At 42.5% G+C, this 27,578-nt stretch overlaps 2 protein-coding genes across 2 annotated transcripts in view; both read left to right on the top strand.

Moving 5' to 3' along the window:
- Nucleotides 1–19,489, top strand: part of LOC122668840 (cinnamoyl-CoA reductase 1) — a 68,295-nt gene extending 48,806 nt beyond the window's left edge. The window contains 1 exon segment of the mRNA XM_043865386.1: nt 19,255–19,489. Within this exon segment, the coding sequence (XP_043721321.1) occupies nt 19,255–19,417 (163 nt within the window). The 3' untranslated portion in view covers nt 19,418–19,489.
- Nucleotides 19,490–20,431: 942 nt separating this feature from the next.
- On the top strand, nt 20,432–22,600 carry LOC122669718 (START domain-containing protein 10). Its single transcript, XM_043866559.1, has 5 exons — nt 20,432–20,540; nt 20,665–20,923; nt 21,411–21,572; nt 21,733–21,879; nt 22,434–22,600. The coding sequence occupies exons 1-5, from the start codon at nt 20,461–20,463 to the stop codon at nt 22,551–22,553; spliced, it is 768 nt and encodes a 255-aa protein (XP_043722494.1). The 5' UTR covers nt 20,432–20,460; the 3' UTR covers nt 22,554–22,600.
- The last annotated feature ends 4,978 nt before the right edge of the window (nt 22,601–27,578 follow it).

Here is a 27,578-nt window from a genome sequence, read left to right as displayed (position 1 = left end):
CTTCAATAGAGAATGTGTATACGTGGTCATGTCGTTTTGTTGTGTTATGGTGTGTTGAGAATGGAATAATGGCCTGTGACTTTATGATCACAGCCCCACTTTATTTATAGTGAGTTTAAGAATATTCTAGAATAGGTACAAGAACTGAAATAACCTTATGACAAAAATACCCTTGAACCCATATTACAACACTTCCCCTCAAGTTGGTGTATAAATATCGACCATCCCCAAGTTGCTAACTATAGAACAAAAACTTTTACTACTAATTTCAATAGTAAGAATATCAGTTAACTGCTCACTAGACTGGATAAATGGAACACAAATGACTCCTTGTTCTAGCTTTTTCTTGATGAAGTGACAATCAATCTAAACATGCTTGGTGCGATCATGTTGAACTGGATTATGTGCAATAGTTATTGCCGATTTATTGTCACAATAAAGGCGCATAGGCAGATCGACCGCAACACATAAGTCTTGAAGAAGCCCTTGGAGCTAGAGGAGTTCACATATCCCATGGGCCATAGCTTGAACCTCGGCTTCAGTACTGGATCGAGCAACAACAGCGTGCTTCTTGCTTCGCCAAGTAATCAAGTTACCTCTAACAAAAGAGCAATAGCTTGATGTAGATCTTTTGTCATCTGGACACCCTGCCTAGTCAACATCAGTGAAGGCCTCAACCTGAAGATGATTGTGAGGAGAGAAAAGTATGCCCTTTCCAGGAGAAGATTTAAAATATTCAAAATCCTATACACTGCCTCCAGATGAGTAGAATAAGTATCATGTATATATTGGCCAACTACACTCACTGCAAAAGCTATGTCTGGCCATGTATGGAATAGGTATATTAGACACCCAACCAATCTTTGATAGCTGCCTTTATTTATTGACTCTCCTCCTTAATCTTTAAATGTGTATTTGGTTCCAATGGTGTATTAGTAGGTTTACACCCCAACATACCAATATAAAATAAGAGATCAAGTGTATATTTTCTCTGAGAGAGAGAGAGAGAGAGATACCTTGCGCAGAATGAACAACTTCTATTCCCAGAAAATATCGAAGCCTCCCTATGTCTTTTACTTCAAACTCGGTTCCCAAATAGGCCTTTAGTTTGCCTATTTGAACACTATCACTCCCAATGATGAGTATGTCATCCACATAAATGATCAAGACTGTAATGTGTTGGCCCGTCTTTTTGATAGACAGAGTATGGTCAGCATTGCTCTGTTTATACCCAATAGACATCATAGCTTTATGAAACTGACCGAACAATGCTCTAGGGGACTGTTTCAGACCATTTAAGGCTTTCTTCAAACGACTTACCGTTCCTTGTGTTTTTGGGGCAGCAAAGCCAGGAGGAATTTCCCTGTAGACTTCTTCTAGTTCCCCTTGAAGAAATGCATTCTTTACATCAAGTTGTTGAAGATCCCATCCTTGGTTAACATCATAGGAAATGATTACTCTGATAGTATTCATCTTGGTGATTGGGGCAAAAGTTTCCTGATAATCAATCCTATAGGTTTGGGTAATGCCTCTAGCCACTAGCCATTGCCTTGTATCTTTCCACAGATCCATCAGTCTTCTGTTTGCAGCAAAGACCCATTTACAGGTTTCTTTCTAGGAGGAAGAGGCACTAAATCCCAGGTGTCATTCTTTGTTAGGGCACTCATCTCTTCATTCATTGCTTCTTTTCACCTCAAGTTAGCTAATGCCTCCTGCCAGGTGTTAGGAATAGATACAGAGGACAAGGAGGAAATAAAGGCATGGAAAGGAGAGAGAGAGAATTATATGAAACAAAGTTAGAAATAGGATGTTTAGTACAGGTTCTCTGTGGCTTATAAATAGCAATTGGTAAGTCAAGAGTAGGATCAAGATCAGACTTACCCGTAGGAGAACTTGGAACAGGTTGCGCCGATTGAGTGGGATCAATGGTGGTGGTTATTTTATGCCATGTTCCTCGAGAAAAGATCTTCAAGGTACTCTGTGGCTCCCCAGGCTCCCCTAAATACTCTGTAGCTCCCAGGCTCCCCCTAAAGTAAGGGCTCTTCCTGCTCCCCCTAAATCTGTTCTGCTCCAGTTATACCATCTTCAAGTTCTATGGAGGTGTTTTCGACCGGATGGGAATGCTGCTCTCCAATGGCTCGTTAACGACTATATTTCTCCAACGGCTATATTATCCAGTCGACCGAATCATTCTTCAGGTTGACCGGATGGACTAAAAATAGATCCATTAGAGCATATTTTGCACATGTTTTTAGAGCCTTAAATGAGCCTATAAATAGAGAACATGCTAGACCTTTTCACCTATCCAACAGAGTCCAAAAGACCATTATTGTGAGGTGAAAAAGTCTTCTAAAGTTCACCTATCCAACACAGTCCAAAAGACCATTATTGTGAGGTGAAAAAGTCTTCTAAAGTTCTATTGATTGAAGTCTACTGTCTCTATCAATATCATTCAAGATCTTCACAAACTTTCATTCTAAAGAGAAGTTCTAAAAAAGGTCAAAAGTTACATGCATTCATTTCATATCATTTGACACTTGCAAGGAGTACATGACACACTCCTTGCTTAGGTAACTCTTACTCTTTTTTTTGTAATTGTTTTTGTTTCTTGCTCTTGAGTCAGGTGACTCTAGATGGGCAAGGTAGTCTTCCATTAGCCTAGACTGTACTTAGGAGTGCAAGGGATTCTCTTATCCTTGAAAGATTAGGATCCTCTTATCCTGGTAAAAAGATTGTAAAGGTATTCTTCCCACCTATTGTATTGAAAGGAAGAGACTAGTGAAATTCTCTCAAGGTTGAGAAGAGTGGATGTAGGCTGGGTTAGCCGAACCACTATAAATCTTGTGTCTTTCTACTTTGAGCACTTTACTTTATTACTTTGCTTTTAATTTTAAGATAAATCGAAAAAAATTATAAAAAGACCTATATTTCACTAGTGATAACCTATTCACCCCCCCTCGAGGTTATCTAACAACTATCCCAAGTACCTAGACTCTCACCAACGAGACATCGAAGAAGGTTACCATGACTCCTATTGACAACCTCAGTTTGAGGGTGGAATGCAGACGAAAACCGGAGCTTAGTACCTAACATGTACAACATAGTTCGCCAAAAATGGCTAATGAACTTGACATCTCTGTCAGACACTATAGTGAGAGGGAGCCCATGATATTTGAAGACATTATGAAAGAATAATCTTGCCACCGCCGAAGCATCAGATGTCTCCGAGCATGGAATGAAATGGGCCATCCGACAACCACAAAGATCGAGTCATTGCCTCTCGCAGTCTTGGGCAGACCGAGTACGAAATCCATGCTAAAGTCCTACCATGGGGCATGGGGCATGGGGCACAGGCAAAGGAGTGTATAGACCAGTGTTCTGTTGTTGCTGCTTTACAGTCTGACAAGCACGATACTGGCGAACAGCTCTTGCCACATCTCTCTGTAGGCCAAGCCAATAGAGTCGGTCCTCAACAAGGGGAATGGTCTTGTCTCGACCAAAATGGCCAGCAGCTCCCCCGCTATGCAATTCCCAAATTAGATGATCCCTTAGTGAGGTCCTGAGAATGCAAAGGCGGCTCCCTTTGAACAGGAACCCGTCCCTCAGAATATAATCAGGATGAGGAACCGGTGGGTCCCCGCTGAGGGAAGTAAAGACTCCTCCAAAATCAAGATAAGTAGGATACTGGTCCTTCATCTAATCAAAACCAACAATTTGCACACTCAGACTGTACAAGAGAGACTTCACTCGGCCAGATGCACTATAAAGCTTTAACAAATCATTGACTCGACTCAGGGCATCGGCGGCTTTGTTTTCCACCCCAGGCTTGTGCTTAAGCACAAAAGTATACTCCTACAGAAATTCAACCCATGTAGCATGTCTGCGATTTAGTTTCTTCTGGGAGCTCAAATATCGTAGGGCCTGATGATTGGAAAACAGGACGAATCCCTGTAGTAGTAAATAGTGCCGCCAATAGCGTAAAGCCTGGACTACCGCATAGAATTCCTTATCGTACATCGGGTATCGTTGCTTAGCTTCATTCAGCTTCTCACTGAAGTAAGCAATGGGGTGTGCTTCTTAACTAAGGACACCTCCTATCCTGACCCCTGATGCATCACACGCTCTATCAAAAACCTTAGAGAAATCAAGTAAGCGTATAACTGGGGATTCTGTTATTGATTTCTTAATCTTCTGAAAGGCCAATGAAGCACTCCACTTTACCTCCCCTTTTTTGATGCAATCTGTAATGGGAGCCATGATGGAACTAAACCTATAAATGAATCGCCTATACAAAGTGGCTAAACCATGGAAACTTCGCACCTCATGATGTTTGTTGGTTCAGGCCACTCTACTATTACCCTAACTTTCTCGGGGTCGGCCTTTTGCCGATACGACAAAACCCAAGAAAATCACCTGGTCACTTAAAAAGATACACTTCTTAAGATTAGCATAAAGCTTTTCTTTCAAAAGTGTTTGGAAAACCTGACTCAGGTGATCAAGGTGAGCATCCTTAGTCTTGCTGTAGATGAGAATATCATTGAAGTAGACCACAAGGAATTTCCCCATGAATGGTCTCAACACCTCCGTCATGATCCTCGTGAAGGTACTGGGGGTGTTTGATAGACCAAATGGCATGACTAGCCATTGTTACAGGCCGTCCTTTGTTTTAAAGGCGGTCTTCCACTCATCCCCCGGTCTAAGCCTTATCTGGCGGTACCCACTCTTCAAGTCAATATTGGAAAAGATTGTAACGCCAGCCATCATGTCAAGCATGTCGTTAAGCCTAGGTATGGGAAACCTATACGTAACGATAATTTTATTATTGGCCCTACTGTCCACACACATACGCCACGTACCATCTTTCTTTGGCGTGAGCAAGGCGGGTACCGTACATGGGGTAAGACTCTCAAATTAAGCCCATTTGAAGCAGCTCATCTACTTGCCTTTTCAGTTCGGCATGCTCCTTGGGGTTCATACGGTAGTGAGGTAAATTTGGCAGGGAGGAGCCTGGCACTAGATCGATAGCGTGCTGAATGTCACGCATAGGTGGTAGCTCGTCTGGTAACTCCTCAGGGAACAACTGCTCAAATTTCCTCAACAGAGGTTGTACATCTCTAGGCGCCTCAGTGAGTAGGCGTCATAAATTGGTATAACTCTGTATGGCAACCAAATCATAGATAACCTTGGATTCTTTACACTCATTTTCAAATTGCTTCTGACTTATGATGTTGAGTGTTTTCTTGGGGTTTTGTTTGGAAGTACTACCTATATTCTCTGGAGCTTTTACTTTCTTAGGGGCACTAGGGATCAATCGAATTTTCTTCCTGTTGAATTCGAACACACATGTGTTAGACCTTCCATAATTAGTGACATCTCTATCGTATAGCCAAGGTCTCCCTAAGATGATAAGGGCGACATCCATGTCTGGGACATCACACCATACTCTGTAGTCATAGCCCACTAAACACCTTAATGTAATGGGAATAGTGGTCTGATCAACCCACGCAACCTTATAAGGCTTTGGGTGAGCCTCAAGTTTAAGCCCCATTCTGGCCACAGCATTTCGGGCAACCACATTCATGCAGCTCCCACTGTCGATGGCAACACGAATGTTTTTACCCTGGTGGCAAGTATTGGTAATGAAAATATTGGTTCGGCGCCAGTCATGGCTGCCCTTGGGTTGGGATACCATGCAACGCACAACACCCAGACGAGAGATGTCAACTACCTCAAGCTCATCGTCGGTAAGGTCTATAGGGCCATGCGTCGCACAACTCCTAACCTGGAGGTGTCGATCTCCTCTCATCAGAAATGAACTCATTGGGATTATGATCGGCGTAGTCACCATCCTGATCATCGCCCTGATCATAATCCTTAGGATTCCCCGCATAGAGATTTCGGTTGGGGCACTCTCTAGCAATGTGTCCAATACCTTGACACTTAAAACACCTCACTTGACCACCTGCTGATGGTTTTGCTCCCAAGATACCCTTGTCTTTGCTGTCAAACTGTCTTGGTGGGTTATTGGGAGGCTTAGAGAGGTTTGTGGAAGACTGTGGAGGTTTTCTGAAGCTCGAGTCTCCAGTCAAGAAACTCTTCTTCAGGGGAAAGGATCTCATGGACTTTTCAATCTCTATAGCTGTTCTAAAGGCTTGGGGAACATCACGCACTAGGTGGGGTGCCATGTGTAACTGGATCTTGGAATTGAGTCCTGTCAAGAACCTAGACAATGTCTGCTCCTGATCCTCACGGGTACGGCTCCTAATCTTGAAGTCATTAAATTTAGCTATGTACTCCGTCACAGACAACTTTCCTTGCTTCAAGGAATTCATATCATTTAGGAGTTGCATCCTATAAGTTATAGGCATGAACTCCCCTTTGAGCCTTTCCTGCATCTTAGCCCAAGTAGACACCGGTTCCTGACCTTGATCATATTCCTGGTACTCAAGTTCAGTCCAAAAGTTCTGTTCAGCTCCAGTTAGCTTCATCTTAGCAAAACTGAAATGGACCTCTTCGGGCATACCATAAAAATCAAAGTACCGGTCCATTTGCCTGATCTAGTCAAGCAAGACTTTGGCATTGATTTGGCCATCGTAGGAGGGTGCATTTACCTTCACCAGTCTCCTGGCATCGAATCCCCCATCATATGGCTCAAAGTCTTCATCACCCCTGTGTGGGGCATAGTTTCTCTGAGCATGATGCCCATGGGGAGCATGACCTCTACCCCTACCTCATCCACGACCATTTCCTAGGACGGGAACCTCTATTCTGGCGTCAACCTCAGAGTAGACATCATCATGTTCATTGTGGTTTGGCTGCCTGTCCGTGCGTGGGATTAATGTTTCCACAACAGCAAGCCTCTCGGTAAGGGTTTGGAGGTTCTGCTCGAGGGTACGGAGGTTATTGGCTTGCGCTTCTTGAGCCTCTTTGCTCGCACGCAGCTCGGCTTGAGTTTCCCTAATTAGTGCTTCAAAGTTGGGGGGTGAATCCATAGCTTAATATGACCTACCACTACGAGTGGTTATGCACGGGTAGACAACTGGGAGATCTTAAGACACTTTGTCCCTAGAATGAAATAAAAGAAAGCTAGACTTCTAGACCATGCTCTGATACCAGGTTGATGTAGGACAAACCCTAGAAACTAAGGTATCCCGCAATAGGATAGGACCACAGGTTGTAACACCCTAATATGGACTTGAAACAAGGGCTGGAATTTGCACAACGTTACATTCAACATTAGAAATAAAATAACAGAATTTTTCAATAGCAAGAAATTATCATAAATTAAATGAATAAACACCTTAAGCTTTAGGAAACAATTCTAGCAACAAGTATGGTTAGTTCCACAAAGCTAGGTAAGAACATTCAGGGCATTGCATTCAAAGAATCATTAAGCATGCATGACAGTCCACAGAGATTAATAAACCACTAATTAGAAGCAATAGGAATATAATCAATATCAAGACAATGCAATCAATCCAAAATAGGCACTGTTTCGGGGTTGAAAAGGGTGGGAAAACCATGCAAACATAAATATAAAAGTCAATTTCAAGGTTAAGAAGAAGGGATAGGCCGTAGGGGTTGAGTTAGGGTTAGGGTTTTCATGATAAACCAGGGAATGGGGCTGTGATGGCTAGTGATAGGGTTAGGATGGAAAAAAAAAAGTTTCGGTTGGGAGAGATGGAGAGGAGTGGCAGTAATGGGGCTGGGGGGATTTCGGCCACAAGGGATGAGAGGGGAAGGGGTTTCGGCACCAGGGAATGGGAAGGGGTTTTCACGCCAGCAGGGTGTAAAAAAGAAAAGAGAAAGGAGAGCCGAGGGGGAGGGGAAGAGAAAGAAAGAGAGAGATAAGAGATAGAGTCGTACCTTGAGAGGGAGAGTGAGAATCATAGAAAGGGGGAGGGAGACAGCTTTACGCAGCAGCTCTTTTCTTCATTCTTCATTCTTCATTCATTAATCAATAAAGTGGCTCATTACAACTTAAAGAAAAGACAATAAATGGATATCCCTAAAATACCCTTAACCTAATTAAAACAAAAGAACTAACAAAGTTCTCTCACTTAAGTTATAAGGGCTGAAACGGAACTGCAGAATTAAATAAATAAAATAAAACTAATTGCCCTTTACTTTTTTTTGGATGAATAATAATTTAATTACGAAGAAAAGAGAAGGAAGGAACAAGCCGAAGCAAGAACTAGTTGGGGGTTAGGATAGAAGGAGGGATGCCCCAGGAGACAATAATGAGCCTGTTCCTTAGGGAATCCTTCACATCCTCAAGGGGGGAGGGATCTAACTTTAGATGAAACATAAAAAAAGATGGCCTTCCAAATCATGTCGAAAGAGTGGGAGTTGGATGTCCATCTTCTAAGGTTGCTTTCCATCCAAATGTGAGAAATAGTGGCACAAAAGACAATCTTGCCAACCGAGTCGCATATCGACTTCCCTCCGAATGTCATGTCTATCCAAATCCATTCCCGGCTAAGGGGGAGAGGAATGCGTCTTCCTAGCCAGCAAAGGCGAAGAACACGGGTCCATATGGAGGAGGCAAAGGGACAAGTGAAGAAAAGGTGGTCAACATCTTCAGCCCCATTCCAACAAAGATAGCAGCTGGGAGGGACTTGAATATGACGATAAGCAAGAAAGGCTTGGGTGGGGATGCAGCCAGTGAGGGCACGCCAAGCGGTGAGGCTATGGCGAGGGATGTGACCACGAAACCAAACAACTGTATGCTAAGGACAGGGGGTCCCTCTATGTCTAACCAAATCCCAAGTGGAGTGAGAGCTGAATCTGCCTGATTGGGAGGGGAGCCACAAGATGGTGTCACCTCTGCCTCGGTGCCCAGGGGGAATGGGGGGAAGGGAGCTCCAAAGGTCGGCGAGAGGGGGGGAGGAGGGGAGGGTAGGGACCAGGAGCCACTGGAGATGATGGCGGCAACGTGGGCAAATCTGTCCAAACCAGAGGAGTAAATATCCCTAGGGCTCACAATAGAAGAGAGGACTCCGGAGGGGTGCCACTTATCGAGCCAAAGCAGGGTGGTCGAACAATCATCAATCCTGCAAGTAATAGCCTCCCTGGCAAGGTGTCTGACCTGAAGAATCCTGCGCCAAACCCAAGAGGAATCAGCTCCTGGACTAACAGACCAAATAGAATCTCTGCGAAGAGGCCCGGCATAAACCTAAGAAGTCCAGATGGAGGATTTGTTGGTGAGGATCTTCCCAATACGCTTTATAGAACCAGCAATGTTGACATCTTTTATTCTCCTAAGTCCGAGCCGTCCTTCAGATTTTGGAACACAAAGGGAAGCCCAGCTCTTAGGATGCAGAAATCTAGCTGTGTCCACACCTTTCCAAAGGAAAGCACACATAATGGATTCAGCCGCCTTGATGGTAGCCTTAGGGAGGCCGAAAACCCCACTCCAATAGATGTAGCAAGACTAAAGAACCGATCTGATGAGCTCAAGATGACCTGCATAGGAAAGGAGTTTGGCTTTCCAAAGCTGCAACCTCTTGCGAAGGAGATTCAGAATGGGAGAGCAGTGGTGGGCTGATAGTCTGGCAGAGATGAGGGGGAGGCCAAGGTACGGAACTGGGAGGGTTCCAATGGTAAAGCCAGTGAGGGAGGACAGAGAGGTTTTGGTTAAGTCTGAGACCCCAGCAAGGAGGATTTGGGACTTCAGCAGGTTAATGCGAAGCCCCGAAAGGTTCTGGAAGAGAAGGAGGGAGGACATAATGGATTCAATGGAGAGGGGATCAGCCTTGGAGAAGATCATGAGATCATCAGCGAAGGCCAGGTGGGTCAGGTTGGTAGGCTTGCATTTAGGGATGGGGGAGATGAGGTGAAGATCGGTTTTAGACTGGATGCTATGAGAGGGGACCTCAAGGGAGAGGCAAAAGAGAAAAGGGGAGAGGGGGCAGCCTTGGCGGACACCAGCAGAGGAAGGGAAAAAACCAGCCGGACTGCCATTTAGGAGAACAGAGAAGCGGGGGGAGGAGATGCAGCAGGGATCCAGTTGACAAAAATGGGGGGGAAAGACATCTTGAGGACATGGGAGATGAAATCCCAGCGAAGGGAGTCAAAAGCCTTATGAATGTCTATCTTTAGGAGAGTAGCGGGGGAGTGGGACTTGCGGTCAAAGCCTCGAACAATTTCCTGGCAAAGGATGATGTTATCCGAGATGCTTCTCCCAGCAATGAAGGCAGATTGGTTTGGACTGACAAGAGAATCAATGACAAGGCTAAGCCTATTGGCAAGGATTTTGGCTATGAACTTGTAGAGAAGGTTGCAAAGGGAGATGGGCCTGAAGTCGGATATGGACGAAGCTCCAAAGGACTTGGGGATGAGGCAGAGAAAGGTGTGGTTGATGCTTTGGATTTGGTGAGGATTGAAGAAGAAGCTCCTGATAGCATTGATAAGCTCGACACTGATGATGTCCCAGCAAGAGGTGAAGAATCCCATACTGAACGCATCAGGGCCTGGGGCTTTACTAGCCTTGTGGGAGCGAACAACAGAGGTAATTTCAGAGTCAGAGGGGATGGAACTGAGGGTGCTAAGGAGGTGGGGGGGGGGGAGGAATTTGTTGATAAGGTCAGCAGGAATGGGGGAGGGAGTGGTGGCAGGGGGGCAAAAGATACCGGTGAAGTAGTTCACGGCTTCAGCTTTGATGTCATCAACAGAGGAGAGGGTCAAGCCATTAGGGGAGGTAAGGGAGAGGATAGAGTTGGAATTGGAGCGAGCTTTGAGGGAGCGGTGGAAGAAGGCAGTGTTAGAGGTGCCGAGTTCAAGCCATTTTATTTTGGATTTCTGTTTTAAGAAAGCTTTCTTCTTGGGAGAGAGAGGAGGCAAGGTCCGAAGCAGCTAAGGATTCCTCTTCAGCGAGGGAAGCGTTGAGGGGATCAGCCTGAAGGCGAAGCTGAATGGAAGAGAGGGTGTCCCAACAAGAGGAGACCCGAGAGGAGATGTTGCCGAAGGTGGATGAGTTCCAGGCTTTGAGGGCTGACTTGACATTTTTGAGTTTTTTGGAGAAGGCCAGGAGAGGGGAGGAGAAGGAATGGATTGGAATATTCGAAGCCGATTGGACAAGGGGGAGGAAGTCAGAGTGGGAGGACCACATGTCAAAGAACTTGAAAGGTTTAGGGCTAAAGGATAGGTAGGGGAGGACAAAGAGAGATATGGGGGAATGGTCAGAAACGCCAGGGAGGTCAAAGGAGGCATAGGAGGAAGGAAGGGAATAAAGCCAAGTATCATTGACGAGGACCTTGTCAAGTTTGCAGGCAACTCTGTCAGGGCCAGAGCGCTTGTTGTGCCAAGTGAGATCAGCACCCGACCATCTGAGGTCGTTTAACCCAGAGTCCTCGAGACAGGAGTTGAAGGTTGCAACTGCTTGGTGGTCGATGGGGCAACCACCCAATTTTTCATTGGAGAAACGGACAACATTGAAGTCATCTCCGATACCCCAAGGAGAGGAGCCATTAGAGGAAGAAATGGATCTGATGTTGTCCCAGAGGGGGATCCTATCAGGGTGACGGTTGAGGGCATAGACCATGGTGAAGAAGAAGAGATGGTTGTGAAGGTAGTCAGAGATGCTAAGGTGGATGAACTGGGAGGAGGAGGAGGAGGCCGAGATATGGAATTTGGTGGGATCCCACATTACCCATATGCGGCCACAGGGGGAGTGGTCATAGTTGGAGAGGAAGGACCAAGAGGGGGCGAGAGAGTGAGCAATGCGGGACGAATTGTGCTCAAGCACTTCCGTCTCAAGGAGGCAACAAAGGGGAGATTTGGAGGACTTGAGGCGAGCTCGAATTTCAGCTTGCTTTGCCGGGGCATTGAGCCCGCGGACATTCCAAATGCTCCAAGGGATCATGAGAGGGGGGGAGGAGGGGGCAGCCAACCATTGGAGGAGCTAACTCTAGACCCCGGTGGGACACTACGGGGCCGAAGACGATATTCCTTCAAGGGGGGATAGCAGACCAGGGGGGAGGGAGGGAGGGGAGGGATGGGGTTGGTTGGTCAGGATGGGTGTAATTGAACCAGTTTGGGGGCCCAGTACTGGTTCAGCTAAGATGGGCCAGGATGGGTTAAAAGGGGGAATAGGGAATAAGTGGGTTGAGGAGGTGGGTAATTGGGTCGGGTGTAAGACATCCGGGTTTAAGTGGGATAGGATAAGGGGAGGTTGGTGGTGGCCACGTGTAAAGTTATGATGGGTTTTTTGGGGAGCAGGGGACAAGACAGGGGGTAGGTGAGAGCTGGGAAAGGGGGGGTTTTGTAAAGTGTCAACGGGGGGGGGGGGTCTCGTCTTCATTATCAGAAGGGGGGGGGGGAAGGACGAAACAGGGGCAAAAGGTGATTTGCAGGGGCGATTTTCAGGGGGGAGTGCAGGGTGTGTAGGCCATCGTTGACGGTCGCAGAGGGCTCCTGGAGAGCAGGCGAGAAGTCGACAACACAAGAGTTCTCAGGATCGAGACCCGAGAGGGCGGCGAACCTGTTGTGTCCAGCGTCAGGAGAGCAGCGGGGTAAGTGAGCATCGGGACTCTCGCCAAGGGGTGCAACCTCGTCAGATTCTCGAGGACTTCTCCGGCGACGATTTCTCTGTTTTTTCCGGCCACGAGCCATTGCTATAGGAGGCTTCGAAGGGGGTTCATTGACGGTTGCAGGGATAGAGTCCATCAGATTATCTCCAATAGCTGTGCCAGTAGGAGAAGGCGTCGAATGCACCGGTGGATGAGAGTTCTCAGGATCAGGAACAGTAGAGTCAACAGCCATGACCTCCGAAGATGAAGCCGGAATCTCAACAGTAGTCGAAGCTGTTCGATGATCACCTTCGAAGGTCTCAGCCTCAACCAGGGTTTCAGGAGCAGGTTTGGAAGTTGAGATGGTCTTGGACGAGAAAGGGCCTGGCTCGCAGTTCTTTGAGGTATGGCTGAAAACCTTGCAGAGAGAGCAGTGATGAGGCAGGCCGTCATAGTGGACACGTCGGGAGAAGGAGTGGCCATCTTCTTCCAGAATGGTGATGAAGTCAGGGGGAGGATCCTCAACACTCAGTTCCACGCAGATGCGAGCAAAAGATAGTCTATCCATTTTCTTGGTGCGCTCGTCGGAGAAGAGAGGGGTGCCGATGGTTGATCCAACGATGCAAAGGTCGGAGGGGCACCAGTAATGAAGGGGGAGACCTGGAAGGGTGATCCAAACGGAGATGGATTTAAGGTCAATCCTGTGAAGTGAGGAGCGATGAGCCCATTGCCGAAGGTAAATCTGTTTTTTTGCCAATTTGCCAGGGGCCACCTTCCAGCGCACGAGCTTTATCTGCTTCATCAGAGAACCTGAAGATGAATATCCCATTAGAGAGCACGTAGATGAATACAGAGCCAATAGCTTTCCATTGCTTGAGAAGGGAGGCCTTGACAACATGGTAAGGAGGACGGCTACCAAGGAAATGTCCCACGAGACAGCACTGCCATTTCAGGATTTCTTCATCTAGTAAGCCTTTGGGGGCAGAATCCAACCTTGGAATCATCTTGAGAGGTGGGTGGGACAAAGTGGAGAGGGTGTCCAACAGATTTTGAGGAGGAGCTGCCGGAGAAGAAAGATGTCCACGGGGTAGCAGCGGTGGCAGGAGGTTCGACAGCAGGGGTGGATGGGTCAGGGTGAGAAGCAGGGGGGTGGGAAGGAGAAAGGCAGGGAGAGGGGGGTGGGGAGGTGGAGGCAGAGGGAGGGGTGGCCGGGGAAGGGAACATGCCGGAGGTCAGGTCATCCTCCACACAGGACCATTTCCACCTAAAAAACTTGACTTAAGAAAATTTTCTGTATCTAACACTTAATTTAAGCCATACTAGAAATGGAATTTTTTCATTGCACCCAATTTGTATCCTTTGTTGTGTCCGAGCATAACATAGATCTTTCTTTTTCCCTTTACTTATTTATATAAGTACTAAAATAAAATGACGATAATAACCCTAGGTGTCTAATTAGCCTCGCGCTAGCCTGTAGCCTCTGAAATCATCATCAAACCATAGCAACTGGCTGTGTGGAAGTAGTCTCCTGCGTCTCTGGTAATGGTGCACAAAGGGGGGCATGATGACCCCATTAGTGTGTCTATTAAAATTTTTCGTTCTGATAATGCATTGGAAGATGAACAAAATGAAATTTCTGATTTTTGTGTTGCCCGTGGTATGATTCATCGGACTAGTTGTTCCTACACTCCACAACAAAATGGAGTGGCTGAACGCAAAAATAGGCATCTTCTTGAGGTAGCTCGTGCTATAATGTTCCATATGCATGTCCCAAAGCTTTTTTAGTGTGAAAGTGTGTTGACTACTTGTTATTTGATTAATCGTGTGCCCCCTTTTTCCATTGTTGTTCCGGGCACTCCCGCTTTTGCTTTATCCCCTCGTGTTTTTTGGATGTGTGTGCTTTGTGCATAACTTACATGTCTCCACCTAGGTCTACCAAGTGTATTTTCCTAGGTTATTCTCTAGAAGGGGTACAAGTATTATGACCCTGTCTCTTACAGATATTTTGTAAGTGCTGATGTCACCTTCTTTGAGGGGAGTTCTTACTTTTCTCAGTCTCCGTTGTCCTCTGAGGACGAGTGGCATCCTATTGTGCCATCTCCTATTCCTACCTTAGTACCGTGTTCCCCTCCTTTGCAGGTGTATCAGCGTCGGGACAAGACAACAGCCCCGCATGAGATTCGTACTGTTCCAGTGGTTTCACCCCCTCCACTTGCGTCCTCCTCTTGTGAAGCTCCGTCTACTTCCTCATCTGATAACTTACTAGTTGCTTTGCAGAAATTTACACGTTCCTGTACACAGAAGTTTAATGTTGTGTACCCTATTGACAAGTTTGTTTCCTTATCTCATCTGCCGCCTTTGGTCCATAATTTTGCTTTGTCGTTGTCTGCTTCTACAGTGCCTAGAAGTCACACTAAGGCCCTTCGTTTTCCTGGCTGGAAGAATGCCATGGATGCTGAAATGGATGCCATCTTGACCCGTAACACCTGGACTGTTGTTGATTTGCCACCTAGTAAGGACCTTGTCAAGTGTCGCTGGGTTTACACTATTAAGTATCTTCCTGATGGTTCTGTTGAGCGGCTCAAAGCCCGTCTGGTTGCCAAGGGATATGCCCAGACTTATGGAGTTGATTATCTTGAGACGTTCTCTCCTGTTGCCCGGCTGAATTCGATGCGTTCACTTATTTCCTTGGTTGTGAATTTTGATTGGCCATTATATCAGTTTGACATTAAAAATGCCTTTTTGTATGGTGACTTGCAAGAGGAAGTTTATATGGAGCAACCTCCGGGGTATGTTGCTAAGGGAGAGGATCGTACACAGGTTTGTAAGCTACGGAAGGCTATCTATGGTCTCAAACAATCTCCCAGAGCGTGGTTTGAGAAATTTAGTGCTACGCTGTTGTCTTGTGGCTTTTCACAGTGTTATTTTGACCACTCGGTGTTTGTCCACCGTCGAGATGGTAAGGTGGTTGTCTTGGTCGTCTATGTAGACGACATTATTATTTATGGTGATGATGAGGCTGGTATTGCAGAGGTAAAAACATATTTACAACAGCATTTTCAGTCCAAGGATCTAGGTGATCTTCACTATTTTCTTGGCATTGAAGTTGTGAGAAGTAGGAAAGGTGTCAGTTTATCTCAAAGGAAATATGTATTGGACCTTCTGTCTGACACTGGCATGCTTGCTTCAAAGCCAGTGGATGTTCCTATGGATCCTCATCAAAAGTTTGTAGTAGATGATAGTGATCTCCTTAAAGACGTGCACCAATATAGAAGTTTGGTTGGAAAGCTAATCTATCTTACAGTTACGAGACCAGACATTTCCTTTGCAGTGGGTGTCCATAGTCAATTTATGTAGTCTCCTCGGAAGGCTCATTGGGATGGAGCTGTTCGTGTTCTTCGCTATTTAAAGGGTGCTCCTGGTAAAGGTTTGATTTATCCTCCTCATAGGCATATGGATCTTGTTGCTTTTTCAGATGCTGACTAGGATGGTTCGGCCAGTGATTGTCGCTCGACTATAGGGTATTGTACTTTTGTTGGGGGTAATCTAGCTACGTGGCGTAGTAGGAAACATACTACAATTGCCAGGTCAAGTGCTGAAGCGGAATACAGAGTTGGGGCTCATACTACTGTATAGTTCATGTGGCTCAGGTCTCTTCTTCTTGTGATGGGTTTATCTGTGTCGGTGCCTATGAAGATGTATTGTGATAACTAGGCAGCCATATACATTGCGAGCAATCCGGTCTATCATGAACGGACCAAACATATTGAAGTGGACTGTCACTTTGTTCGAGATGCTGTGTTAAAAAAACTTGTTGAGACCCCATTTGTTTCATCCTCGAATCAGCTAGCAGGTATGTTCACCAAGTCACTTTTTGCTCCTAGTTTTCGCATCTTTTGTAACAAGCTGAGCATGGGAGACCTCTATGCTCTAGCTTGAGGGGGAGTGTTGAAACCTAGGGGTATTTTAGTCTTATATTTTTGGTTTTTGGGGGTTTCTGTTATTTTACATCAATTCTGTCCTTGGTTTGTGAGGTTGTAATAAGTAAGGTGACGGGTAATTTCATATATCCCTAACTACCTTATTTTCTGTTTTGTCTAAATTAATTATATATTGAGAGACTGCCTGCGTGAAGGTAATCTAATTTACCAATCGCAGGCTGCTCTCCTTCTCTCTGACGACAACTTCTTCTCCCTCTCTTTCTTCTTCTTCTTTCATCTTTCTTCCTTCACCCCTGATGTGATTAGTTTAATTCTGATTTGCAACAAAGTGCAAACAATTACTTTGAAAAGAGAGAGGAGCATTTAGTTACCTTCAAGAGTGAGCATCATAGTAACCAAATAGATTTCTTCCTAACTAGAAGGTCCGATAGACTATTATGTAAGGACTATAAGGTTATACACTTATACCACGGGAGAGCTTAACCACACAACATAGATTAGTGGTCATGGATATGTGCCTCACTACACAGAATCGTAAGAAAAGTGAATTTATTTTCTCTAGGATAAGGTGGTGGAGCTTAAAAGGGGATACTTTGAAATCATTTACTGATAAAAGTGGTCAAACAAGGAAAATTTTATAGGCAAGTCATACGACTGGCTATGATGTGTGGTTCGGAATGTTGGGCAGTTAAGAAGCATCATATAGATAAACTCAGTGTAACGGAGATGAGGATGTTGAGATGGATGAGTGGCAAAACTAGGAAGGATAAAGTAAGGAATGATCATATTAGAGCTTATTTGGTAGTAGCTCCGATACGTAACAAGTTCATAAGCTACGAGAAAGTCGTTTAAGGTGGCATGGCCATGTTCAACGGAGGCCTTTGGATGCCCTAATATGGAGGAGTGATTTGATTCAGATTGAAGGAACTAAAAGAGCCAGGGGCAGACCTAAAATGACCTTAGGAGAAGTGGTGAGGAAAGACATGCTTAGGCCTTGTATCAAGTATGACCTCGAATAGGCTGATTGGAGGGCAAGGATCCGACCCCATTTAGTTGGGAGAAGGATGAGTTGTTGTAGACGAAACTTCAATACTGACAGCAGAAAAAAAGAGGAATAAGTTGAAGAAGGAAAGTTACGTAGGAAATCCACATGTCTTTAATTGAGAAGAAAGCTTCATAATTTATTCATACATTTGCGTGCCCCAAATACCTTTCAAAAATAGAAATTTGAACCCCCAAATTGAGCTCCGAAGTCAATAGAACATTAAAACAGAGAAGAGAAACTTCAAATAGACTTAAGCTAGCCCAGTACTACTTGGAAATAGAAACTCTTGAGATGCTAAGCAATGAAGCTGTCCTACTTCTATTAGATAACATAAAATAGAACCTAAAAGAAAATAGAAACTAGCTAGAACTTCCAAAATAAAACAATAAAATATCATGGAACAATAAACTCATATACCTATTTTGTACCTATAATATTGGCCCATTAAAGAGGCCCATTACAATAAAACCCATTGGAATGTGAACCCAATATGTATGTAACATATGCCAAAGCTCATTTTGACTAAAATGAGCCCTTTTCTGAACTTTGCTTGTGTCAGAATTTTTTTGCATAAAACCAGTCAGTACTTGTTAACATGCCTGGTGGTATGGTATTCATGAAAATCTGGCTGTGTTGAACAATCATTGAAGCACGTCTCACTTGCTGACAAGCCGACCCACAATGGGTTCAAACATGTTGGCTCAGGGTGGCTTGACTGTTCAACTCAAAACTATTTGGAGTTTTCCTTTTCTTTAAATATTTTGTTTTTTTTTGTTTTAAGGGGGAGGGGCTTCCTAGTGGTGGTTCCAACTGCAATGGTGGGAACTCCACTTATTGCAGTTCCAAATTTTGTGGGCACTTATCTTTCCTTGTCACTCATACATACACCTACATTTGTCAAGACTCACGAGCCAACACATTACAGTGGTCGATAGACTTTCCAAAACCTCTTGCCTTTAACTTGGTTTGGTTGTGCTGTTACATCAGTTGTACATCATAGTTGGTGCATCTAATTCCTCCAAACCTAAACTCCTAAAGTGGTCATTTTATAGTGTGCATGAGTATATGCTTTTTTATTATACTGTCTTGGAGTCTCTGTGTCTTCTCTTTGGGAAACATTTTATCCTTGTTCTTCTAGTACATTTCCTCCTTTTTTCACAAATGGAATAGGCTTTTTTAGTTAGGACTTATAGGTGCAGGGCTATGATGGGAAAGGAATTTTAAGCTAGATGATACGTAAGCGTATGGAATGTTGATTGGATTTACTGAAATTATCCTTGTGACGTGTAATACGATATGCCTAATCTTCTTCACTCGTAATTTAAGAAATCCAGAATCTCATTTGATTGACTGCAGTTAATAAACTATGGTAGCCTTCATGGCTTTGGCATTTCATTTTGGTCCCAATCTCAGTCCTAAACTAAGTTTACTTTTGTCTCTTACTACAAAATATGTTGATAAGTACGCTAACTTTTGGCCCACAAGATGTTGAGCCTCATGGTTGCCTTTCTTCTGAATTATATAAGCAAGTTTTCTTGTTTAAAAGGGTCACTCGACATTTTCTCCTTAAAAACTTCTTCTTCCAAGAAGCATTTTGGTTGTGCTCTGCATTTAGTCTTTCTTTCCATTAAAGGCATTGGTTTCTTTTAATTGGCTTGAACTTTTCTCAACTTCATGACTCCCCTCACCCAACCTTTTAATTTGTGCTGTTGAATCTTAATTTTATTTCTCATGAGCTCGAACTCCTGGTGAAAAACAGGTTTAGCGAGGAAACTCAACGTGGTCTCATGGGATGCAAGCATGCAGCAAAGAGGTTGATTGATCTTGGTCTGGTCTTTACACCAGTTGAAGATGCAATCCAAGATGCGGTAGAGAGCCTTCAAGTGAAAGGATTCCTGGAGGTGCAGAAGTCACTTCCTTAAAATCATTTGCTTTAACAACAGCTACAGTCATGTTATCATTTTTTTTTCCATTCTGCTAATAATCGATTAGTACGACATGATATCTCCTAGGGAATTAACTCGTTATGAGCACGATCACTTCGCTTTTTTCTTTAAAGTTTAATCTGCTATTGCTGGTAAGATGTGGGCCTTGACTCAATCGACACCACAGTTTTTGGGTTTGATGATGCATTTCTGGCCGAACAAAGAGAGAGAGAGAGAGCGAGGACCAATCTCTTACAGCGACGATGTGTGTGTGTAAGATATTGGACCATGGACTCAGCGATGGAGAATCCAGAGGACAGGTCTGACAATATTCAAGACTCGTGTTTCAGTTTTTCATGTGATAGAAATTATTATTTATTCTCTACTCTTAAATATGTTTTAATCGAGTGGTAAGAGGTGAGCCGGGTAAGGGAATATGGATGATGAGCGAATGGGCTAAAGGCAGTGGAGGTCCTGCTACAGCATATATTGTCACTAATCCATTCTTATTTCTTGCACCCAGTGATTGATGGACCTTCGAAGAGTTTTTTATTTTACTTTTTTGTTTTTGTGTGTGTGTGGGGTTGTCTCTGCATTAGTGTGAGGAAAGGGCATTTTCTATTATGATTTTGATTGTGAAAATTTCTTGGTCACCCACAACCAGCCGATCTGATCTATTTGTGTCATACTGCCATACATAAATGAGTTGAACCCTCTTTGGGTTGGGCTTTTAACTTTTCCTTGCCACCAAGCACCAACACTCCATGTGCTCCACCTTCCCTATCTTTTAATTCGCTAGCTTTTTCAGAGGGAAGGATCTTTGCTTTGCTTTAATATGTGAGAGAGAGAGGGGCACGTGCAGAGTTCTAATCATGGAGTTTCTTCTGGCACGGCATGTTCATTAATCACCATAGTCCACTTCGTATTATTCTTGGTCCTCTCAACTCTTTTGAACACTTCTTAACCGTATCCTAGTGATCTCTCCTCTCCTCTTCTGTCTCTTTCTCTGTCAATCTATCTCCATCTTGCCAACCGTCCTTATGGGAAGAGGAGACTCATCAGCAGTCGATGCAGTATGTGCCGAGATGAGCAGTTCGGTCTCGTGCACCCAACGACTGTGGTAAGCAAGCATATCTGACATTCTAAATTTACTGTTTCTACGTCTTCCTCTGCCTCATCGCTATATTGAATTGGGATACCCTTCTTGTTATTACTGCAGCTTTTCCTTTTTGACTCTCTAAAAGGTCCATCAGTGAGGATTCCCTCAGAAGGTACGTGCATTTTGCGAGTGAGTGCTGCATACAGGAATTGCTGTCTGCTTCGGACTCGAACAGGGTTGTCAATGACCACGATGGCTGGAAGGTTCTTGCCCGTCACAGTGGAGTAGAGATATCGAAGAAGCGTCGGTCTGGTTCACTTCACACCTTCCGCAGTCGCTGGTTGCTTCAATCGGTCTCCCCCCAACAATTTATCACCTTTGCCAATGCCATCGATGCTGCCAAGGTTAATTTTTTTAATATGCACTTGACTATCGTAATTGGAGCTAATCCAATACGGTGACAGCTGATCAATCACTGTAGCTAGCCTATGCATGGCACACACACGGATTTTATTATTGTTTTTTTTTTTTTTTGATCATGTGGATGATACCGTTTTCTGTGTCACCATTGGTATGACATGAGATTCCCTCACACTAACAACTTGGGGAAGTGGGAACCTTCTCCCATTTATTTATAAGAAACAATACTACTTTGTTGAACTCTTTCATCGTTTCCATGCAAAATTGAGCCACTATACTTTTACCAAAAAAACAAAAGAAAAAGAGCCACTATACTATGTGATATGTTTCTTCAGCTGGGTGCCAATACTTTATATGTTTGGGTGGGAGTGCGGGACTGGGGGTGTGGATTTTGCAACAAAATTAAGTACGATCGAGTGCTCCATGTTGTCGTTGTTATTAATGTTTTAAAGTCTTGTGAATTTTCAATAGCAATGGGACTCTGATTTGGTAGAAGCCAAGTACATAAAGGAGGATCTGGAGGATAACCTAAGCATCATCCGTCTCAGGTTCGGAGACAGCTCAAAACCCCTGTTTAAGAACAGGGAGTTCATTGTCTATGAGCGACGTGAAACCATGGATGAGGGGACCATGGTAAGTACTAAGTGGCTAGCTAGAAGTGATCAGTGTGACAAAGAAGTATTATTATTAGTTACTTGGCCAATTTTAATTTAGTTATACTGGTTTTTGTATATATATATATATCCCACGTACAAAAGCATACATACTATACAAGCTGCAGTTGGGTTTGCAGGTCGTAGCTGTCGCTTCACTGCCAAAAGAGATTGCTGCCGGATTACACCCAAAGGGGAGTAATTCAATCCGTGGAGTGTTGCTGCAGTCGGGATGGGTGGTGGAAAAGCTGGAAGATGATTCATGTATGGTCACGTACGTTGTGCGGGTAATTACCAGCTTAATCTTCTCTAACTTTAAACATATGCTAATTGTTTCCTATCTGCAATAAGGTTTAAAAACCTGAAATTGGCAATTAAGAGATTTTGAGTTCAACTCGTCTACCTTAAAAAACAAAAGAAAGAAAAACCTTGAAATCTATCCGATTCAGAATCAGGCTGAAATTGATTGGAAAGATTTCCACATATCTATATTTTTCTGATATTTATTTTGTTTAAAAGACTTTTTGTAAAATTTTCCTCAAAAGGTAAGTTTTGTTGATAATCTGCTATTCTACTGGCTAAAAACGAAAGAAAAAAGAAAAATAAAAAAGCACAAAGAGCATTCATGACTGATTCCAAAATAAGTTGCAGAAATCAGCATTTGTTGTATGATTCTAATTTGAATCAGGTCAGTTTTGCTGATTCCGGTTCAATTTCTATAACCATGATCTATAAAGCAGAGAGTTTCACAAAAACGTAAAAAAAAAAAGATTGAAAATTAACTTGGAAATTGATTGGTCGGCCTTTTCGATATTTTTGACTTTTTCTTTTTAAATTACAGTTGGATCCTGCGGGTTGGCTGCCCAAGTGCTTTGTCAATCGACTCAACACCAAGTTGGTTATGATCATCGACAATCTTAGGAAGCTAGCGCAAGCTAATCCAATTGATGGCGACATATGATGTATTTTTAAATGATAAACGGGTTTTTTTTTTCTTTCCGGTAATTTGATTACTATTTTGTGGTGCTATAATGTTGTTATTATTAGGACTTATCGCAGCCGTAGAATAAGGATAGCAAAAGAATAACAAAAAGAAATCACACACACAACACTACACAACCATTTTATGTGGTTCACTGAAGGTGAGCTATGTCCACTGCAAAGCAATAAATCAGAGCTTCCACTATTTTGATGAAGAAAATTACAAACCCTCACACCCTTTCCTTGTAAGATCACTCTATATATAATGTTTTAATATGCATTATAATATTAAGAAACCCTAATTCCTTGAAAGTACAAAACTACCCTTAGTATAAATGTCTCCAAAAAAATCGGGTTGGGGTCTAAGCTCCCGAACCCTTGAGCAATGAGAAAAGTAAACAATACTTCCTGAATTAAACTGAGATGAGGCTTCACCAATAATAGGTATTCCATCATGGACGATAGCGTTGTATCAATGTATATTCCATGTTTTTTATTTGTTCAAAATCTAGTTTCTTGCTTTTGGGTTTTATAATGAGGCCCTTTTAATTTGAATTTTGATTTGTTCTGATGCCTTAAATTCAAAATCTTACTGTAATGATCCTAGATCTAGGGTTTCCCTGTGTAGTGGCAAGTGTTTGTAATTCTATGGTTTTATTTAAGGGTGCATCTTCTTTTAACCAAAGTGGTGTACTGAGAAGCTCTGAATATTCTTTTGATTGCCCCTAATCTTATTCCCCAAAAAAATTTAAACCAAGTAAAAAATGTTATGAAATTTTTTTGAAATGTACTTACATTATGTCATTTTCAAAAGATTTTCCCTTTATTTAATTTCATAGTAGAGATGAAAATGCTAATATTGATGTGTGGTAAAACTAGGAAGTATAAAATAAGGAATTACCATGTTATAGCTGATTTGGGAGTTGCCCCAACATGACAAGCTTTGAGAAAGTTGTTTGAAGTAGCATGGCCATGTTCAATGGATACCTTGGGATGCACTAGTATGGAAAAGTGATTTGAAACAAATTAAGGAACTAAATGAGCTAAGGGTAGGCCAAAAATGATCCTAGGAGAAGTAATGAATAAAGACGGGCATACTTTGGGCCTTATGACCTCGAATAGAGCTGATTGGAGGGCAAGGATCTATGTAGTCGACCTCATTTAGTTGGGATAAGGCTTAGTTGTTGTTGTGATCTTTTTCTTTCACTAGTATTATAATATTTTGTCTTTACAAGGATCCATGTAGCCAACCCCATTTAATTGGGATAAGATTGAATCATTGTTGTAGTTCTAATCATATTTATCTTCCCTTGTATATCTATGCAACCCCTTTGGTAGTCACAGATTTTTCAATATTTTGTGTTATCGCTTGGCAAACACCATTTGTACTAAAACTTGACATGTGAGGGACCTTAAGGCCTAAAAATCTACCAAATGTCAACCTCATTAGATCTTCCACATGCCAAAGTGCAGACTAGTAAGGTTATATGTTCTATATGGACCAAGAAACCTTAACCCAAAAAGAAAAAACAAAAAGAGCAAAATCGCAAGTCCTAAAATGCATTTAGACCTGTGGATGTGCAAAATTGCTCCATGAACACCACCTTGAATGTTGAAATATGCAACACAAGATGGAATGATGAAGATGGAGGAGCAAGAGGAGGTTTGTGGTTTTGCTAACTGAGGTAATGTCTTTTTTCATTGTTTTGGATAGCACACCTATTTAAAATAGGGTGCTTCTTGTTGTCGCCTACGTGGTGACCTTAGAAGTTCTAACCTTCTTTTGATTGCCCTTACCTTACTCCCAACTTACTCCCAAAAGTTCTTCACATCAAGAGAGATTTGTATTTATTATTTTCCTAAGCTTTTATTGTTTTGCATTTTCTCGAGTGGATACGTGAAATGATAGGGTTATACCCTCAATGGAAAAATAAATATGTTAAATTAAAAAGGCAAAAAAGTATGATTACAACTTGTTTTTCACCAATCTTGGCTACAACAAGATTTTCCCTTAAAAATAAATAATTTTTTTCCTAATTAAAATGTATATTACGTTTAAGTTCCATGGGGTTTCTTTTGGAATTTGGAAAAATTTTCAAAACCAAATACCAATTAAAATCCACTTTGGAGCCTTTTTTGCAACACAAAAAACTAAGAGGCCTGATTTGCTTCTGGAGGAGCAAAATTTACATAAACCGAAAAAGGCTAACCTTTTTTCTCTATAGATAATCACTCCTTTCTCTTAACCCGCCCCCTCCATTGTACAAAGGAAAGGGTTGTCCAACCCTCTCTGAAGTTTTTTTGGGGTTTAAAAACCATCATCTAACCCACCACCCCTGTCCTAATAGGTCCATTGTCCATGTCCAACCAAAAACGCTAAATTTTCATTTTCTGGTAGAGACATGGCAGTTATAGTGGTCCACTTAAAAGAACACCAATATGTATAATGCCCTCTGTTGGCCATAACGTACCCAAAAAAACATAAAAAAGATCGATATGGCTCAACTCATTCCCATATCATGTAAATAGATACATATATATATATATATATATATATATTTTAGGTGAATAAGTAATTCATTAACAAAAGGAGGGAAGAACAGGGACTCCCCGAGAAAGGGGGAGAAGAAAAAACAATACAATAGCAAAGACAAAAAAAAAAAAAAAAAAAAAAAAAAAAAGGCCCACCCCTCACATTTTGGAGGGGGGAAGAGTGGGCTGCAACAGAGAATGGGGAAAGCCCCAAGAATGAACAATATGTATACAGACAGCATCGAGGAGACTTTGTGAGAATTCATTTCCATATTGTGAATTTGCTGCCCACACATACGGAATGCATCAGTATTTGGGGTCAACGTAAAGTATTTTACCAATAAACCATCAACATACATGTAGTAAAGGACGTAATGAAATATCAAAAACATTGAATTAGTCTAAAAGATTTGCATTCCATCGTGTAAGAGCAATAGTAATGCACAATATAGGGCTTTCTAGAAACCACTGCATCATTCACAACATTTTACCCAACCCTTATCAGCTATCGTGTAACATACGATAGGCACGAGTAAAACAGTCTCCTTAGTGGCTTTTTGACAAAAGCAAATTTGGTTAATAAGGGAATCTCTATGCTAAAATATCCACTCTGATGACAAAACCTGGTCATATGGTCATCCAGTGTGACGGAGCTTTTGACTAACAAACATCTAAAGCAGCTCTGCTAGTTGGATAATTGGTAATGAAACATGGATCATTTCTACTAGCAGGAAAAGGAGAAGTAATGTCAGTTTGGGATGCATTAAGGAAGGCAAAAATAAAAGGCTTCCACCAGGTGCAGGCATGTATGTGTATGTCCATTTCAAACAATTCAACATCTCAACAGAAAGAAAATATTATGCATGATGACCTTAAGGAGTAGTTCGAAATCTTGTTGGATATGATCTACTTATCCATGTGCATTACCAGTACTGTGTTTAGTTATTTTGACTATATGCTAATAGTGAAGCCTATCAGCTACCCAAATGGGCTAATCAAAATAAGATTACGAAAGTTTTAAAGAATGTCTTCTAGAACTAGGAATTGCGTGTAAACGTGACTTTAGTATGTGGAGTTCCAGCTGAATTCAAGACATATACAAGTCTTCACTTTATTTTTGATAAAGTAGATCTTTGCTTCAAAAAAAAAAAAACAATATGGCTTCTCAACAACAAAGTGATTCTTCAAGTTTTTTGATACCTCTGAATATTGAAAGACAAATTAAGTAAGAGACATTAATACTAAAATAATAATAGGCTAAATATGGTAGAATCAGACCACCTGCATGGAACCTGTACGGCTGTACCGTACCAAACTCCCCAATTTGGCCATGCAACTATGACACATACTTAAATTTTCCAACCCCCTCTAGCAAATCAACTTATCAAATCTCAGAAACAATACAGTGAAAAAGTAAAATGTTTGGTGGATGACGGTCCTAAAAGGAGTCTATGGATAGGTGCACCTAGTTCTGCAACAAGGAAAAATAATGAGAAAATTCCAACAGTTAATATTTAGAGAATGGTTTGGATTGGGCATGTGTCAAATTTCAGACTCAATTTCAATCTTATACCCTCCAATCTATTGTCATGCACTCACAGTCCAAGCATTGAGGTTTACCCTCTCAACAGTATTGGATTTTTTAGTGCATTATTTTGCCACATGGCCAACTTCGTTTGTTCTGAAACTTGACATGTGGAAAGATGACCTTGGGGTCAACCATATAAAATTTAACCGGAACCCATAAAGTGAATTGCATTCTAACCATTAAAGATCACACACACATACATCCACACTATTTATTTAAAGTAAGCCCCCTATGTGTAGACTGTCAAATTTTAAGAAATCATGTTATCATTGTCTATGCAACTAAGAATCACTTGTTCACCTTGAGTCCATAATTAACCTCTTTACGCCAAGTTTCTTTCAATTTTCAATCACACTTCTCAAAGACACCTATATTACCACTTCCTGCAAAATGGATACAAATTCCAACAGTTAATAGAAGAACACATATGACATAAGAAACTTCTCGCACCCCGATCCCCTCCCCGTTCTATTTCCTTTCTTTTGTAACCAAGGGGATAAGATAGAACACAAATAATATAGTATTCGAGTAAACAATTAGGATTGATTAGAAGATCTAGTGTTTCTTTTTTGTACTTAGAGCACCTGCAAAAGTTTGCAATAAATTAGGAGAGTTACGCACAGGGACTTTCTATGGGAACTGACACACGAAAGGAGAGATCCTCTGGTCAAGAGGAAGCCTATATGTAAAGAAAAGAAAAATAAGAGATTCAATTAGGGATATTCATCAAAAAGGCCATCAAGTTTAGGGCCGCAAGATTCAGAGGTGGGTCGGTTTGAAGCTTCGGCTCGAAACAGAGCCTTGCCATGGTTCACGTAGGTACATCTTATGGAGATAGGTTTGTGAATGTGGATGAAGCACGTAATGGAACAGTATGGCAATGGA

This window comes from Telopea speciosissima, chromosome 7 (assembly GCF_018873765.1).
Source record: "Telopea speciosissima isolate NSW1024214 ecotype Mountain lineage chromosome 7, Tspe_v1, whole genome shotgun sequence".
NCBI classification, from domain to species: domain Eukaryota; kingdom Viridiplantae; phylum Streptophyta; class Magnoliopsida; order Proteales; family Proteaceae; genus Telopea; species Telopea speciosissima.
Note: the sequence above shows the minus strand (reverse complement) of the source record. Positions and strands in the feature narration are given on the sequence as shown.

Excerpts from the sequence above, each read along its gene's own strand:
- LOC122669718 (XM_043866559.1), top strand. The coding sequence starts at position 20,461 with ATGGGAAGAGGAGACTCATCAGCAGTCGATGCAGTATGTGCCGAGATG. Across the intron at positions 20,541-20,664 it reads TCGTGCACCCAACGACTGTG|GTCCATCAGTGAGGATTCCC; the intron begins GTAAGCAAGCAT and ends ACTCTCTAAAAG. Across the intron at positions 20,924-21,410 it reads ATGCCATCGATGCTGCCAAG|CAATGGGACTCTGATTTGGT; the intron begins GTTAATTTTTTT and ends AATTTTCAATAG.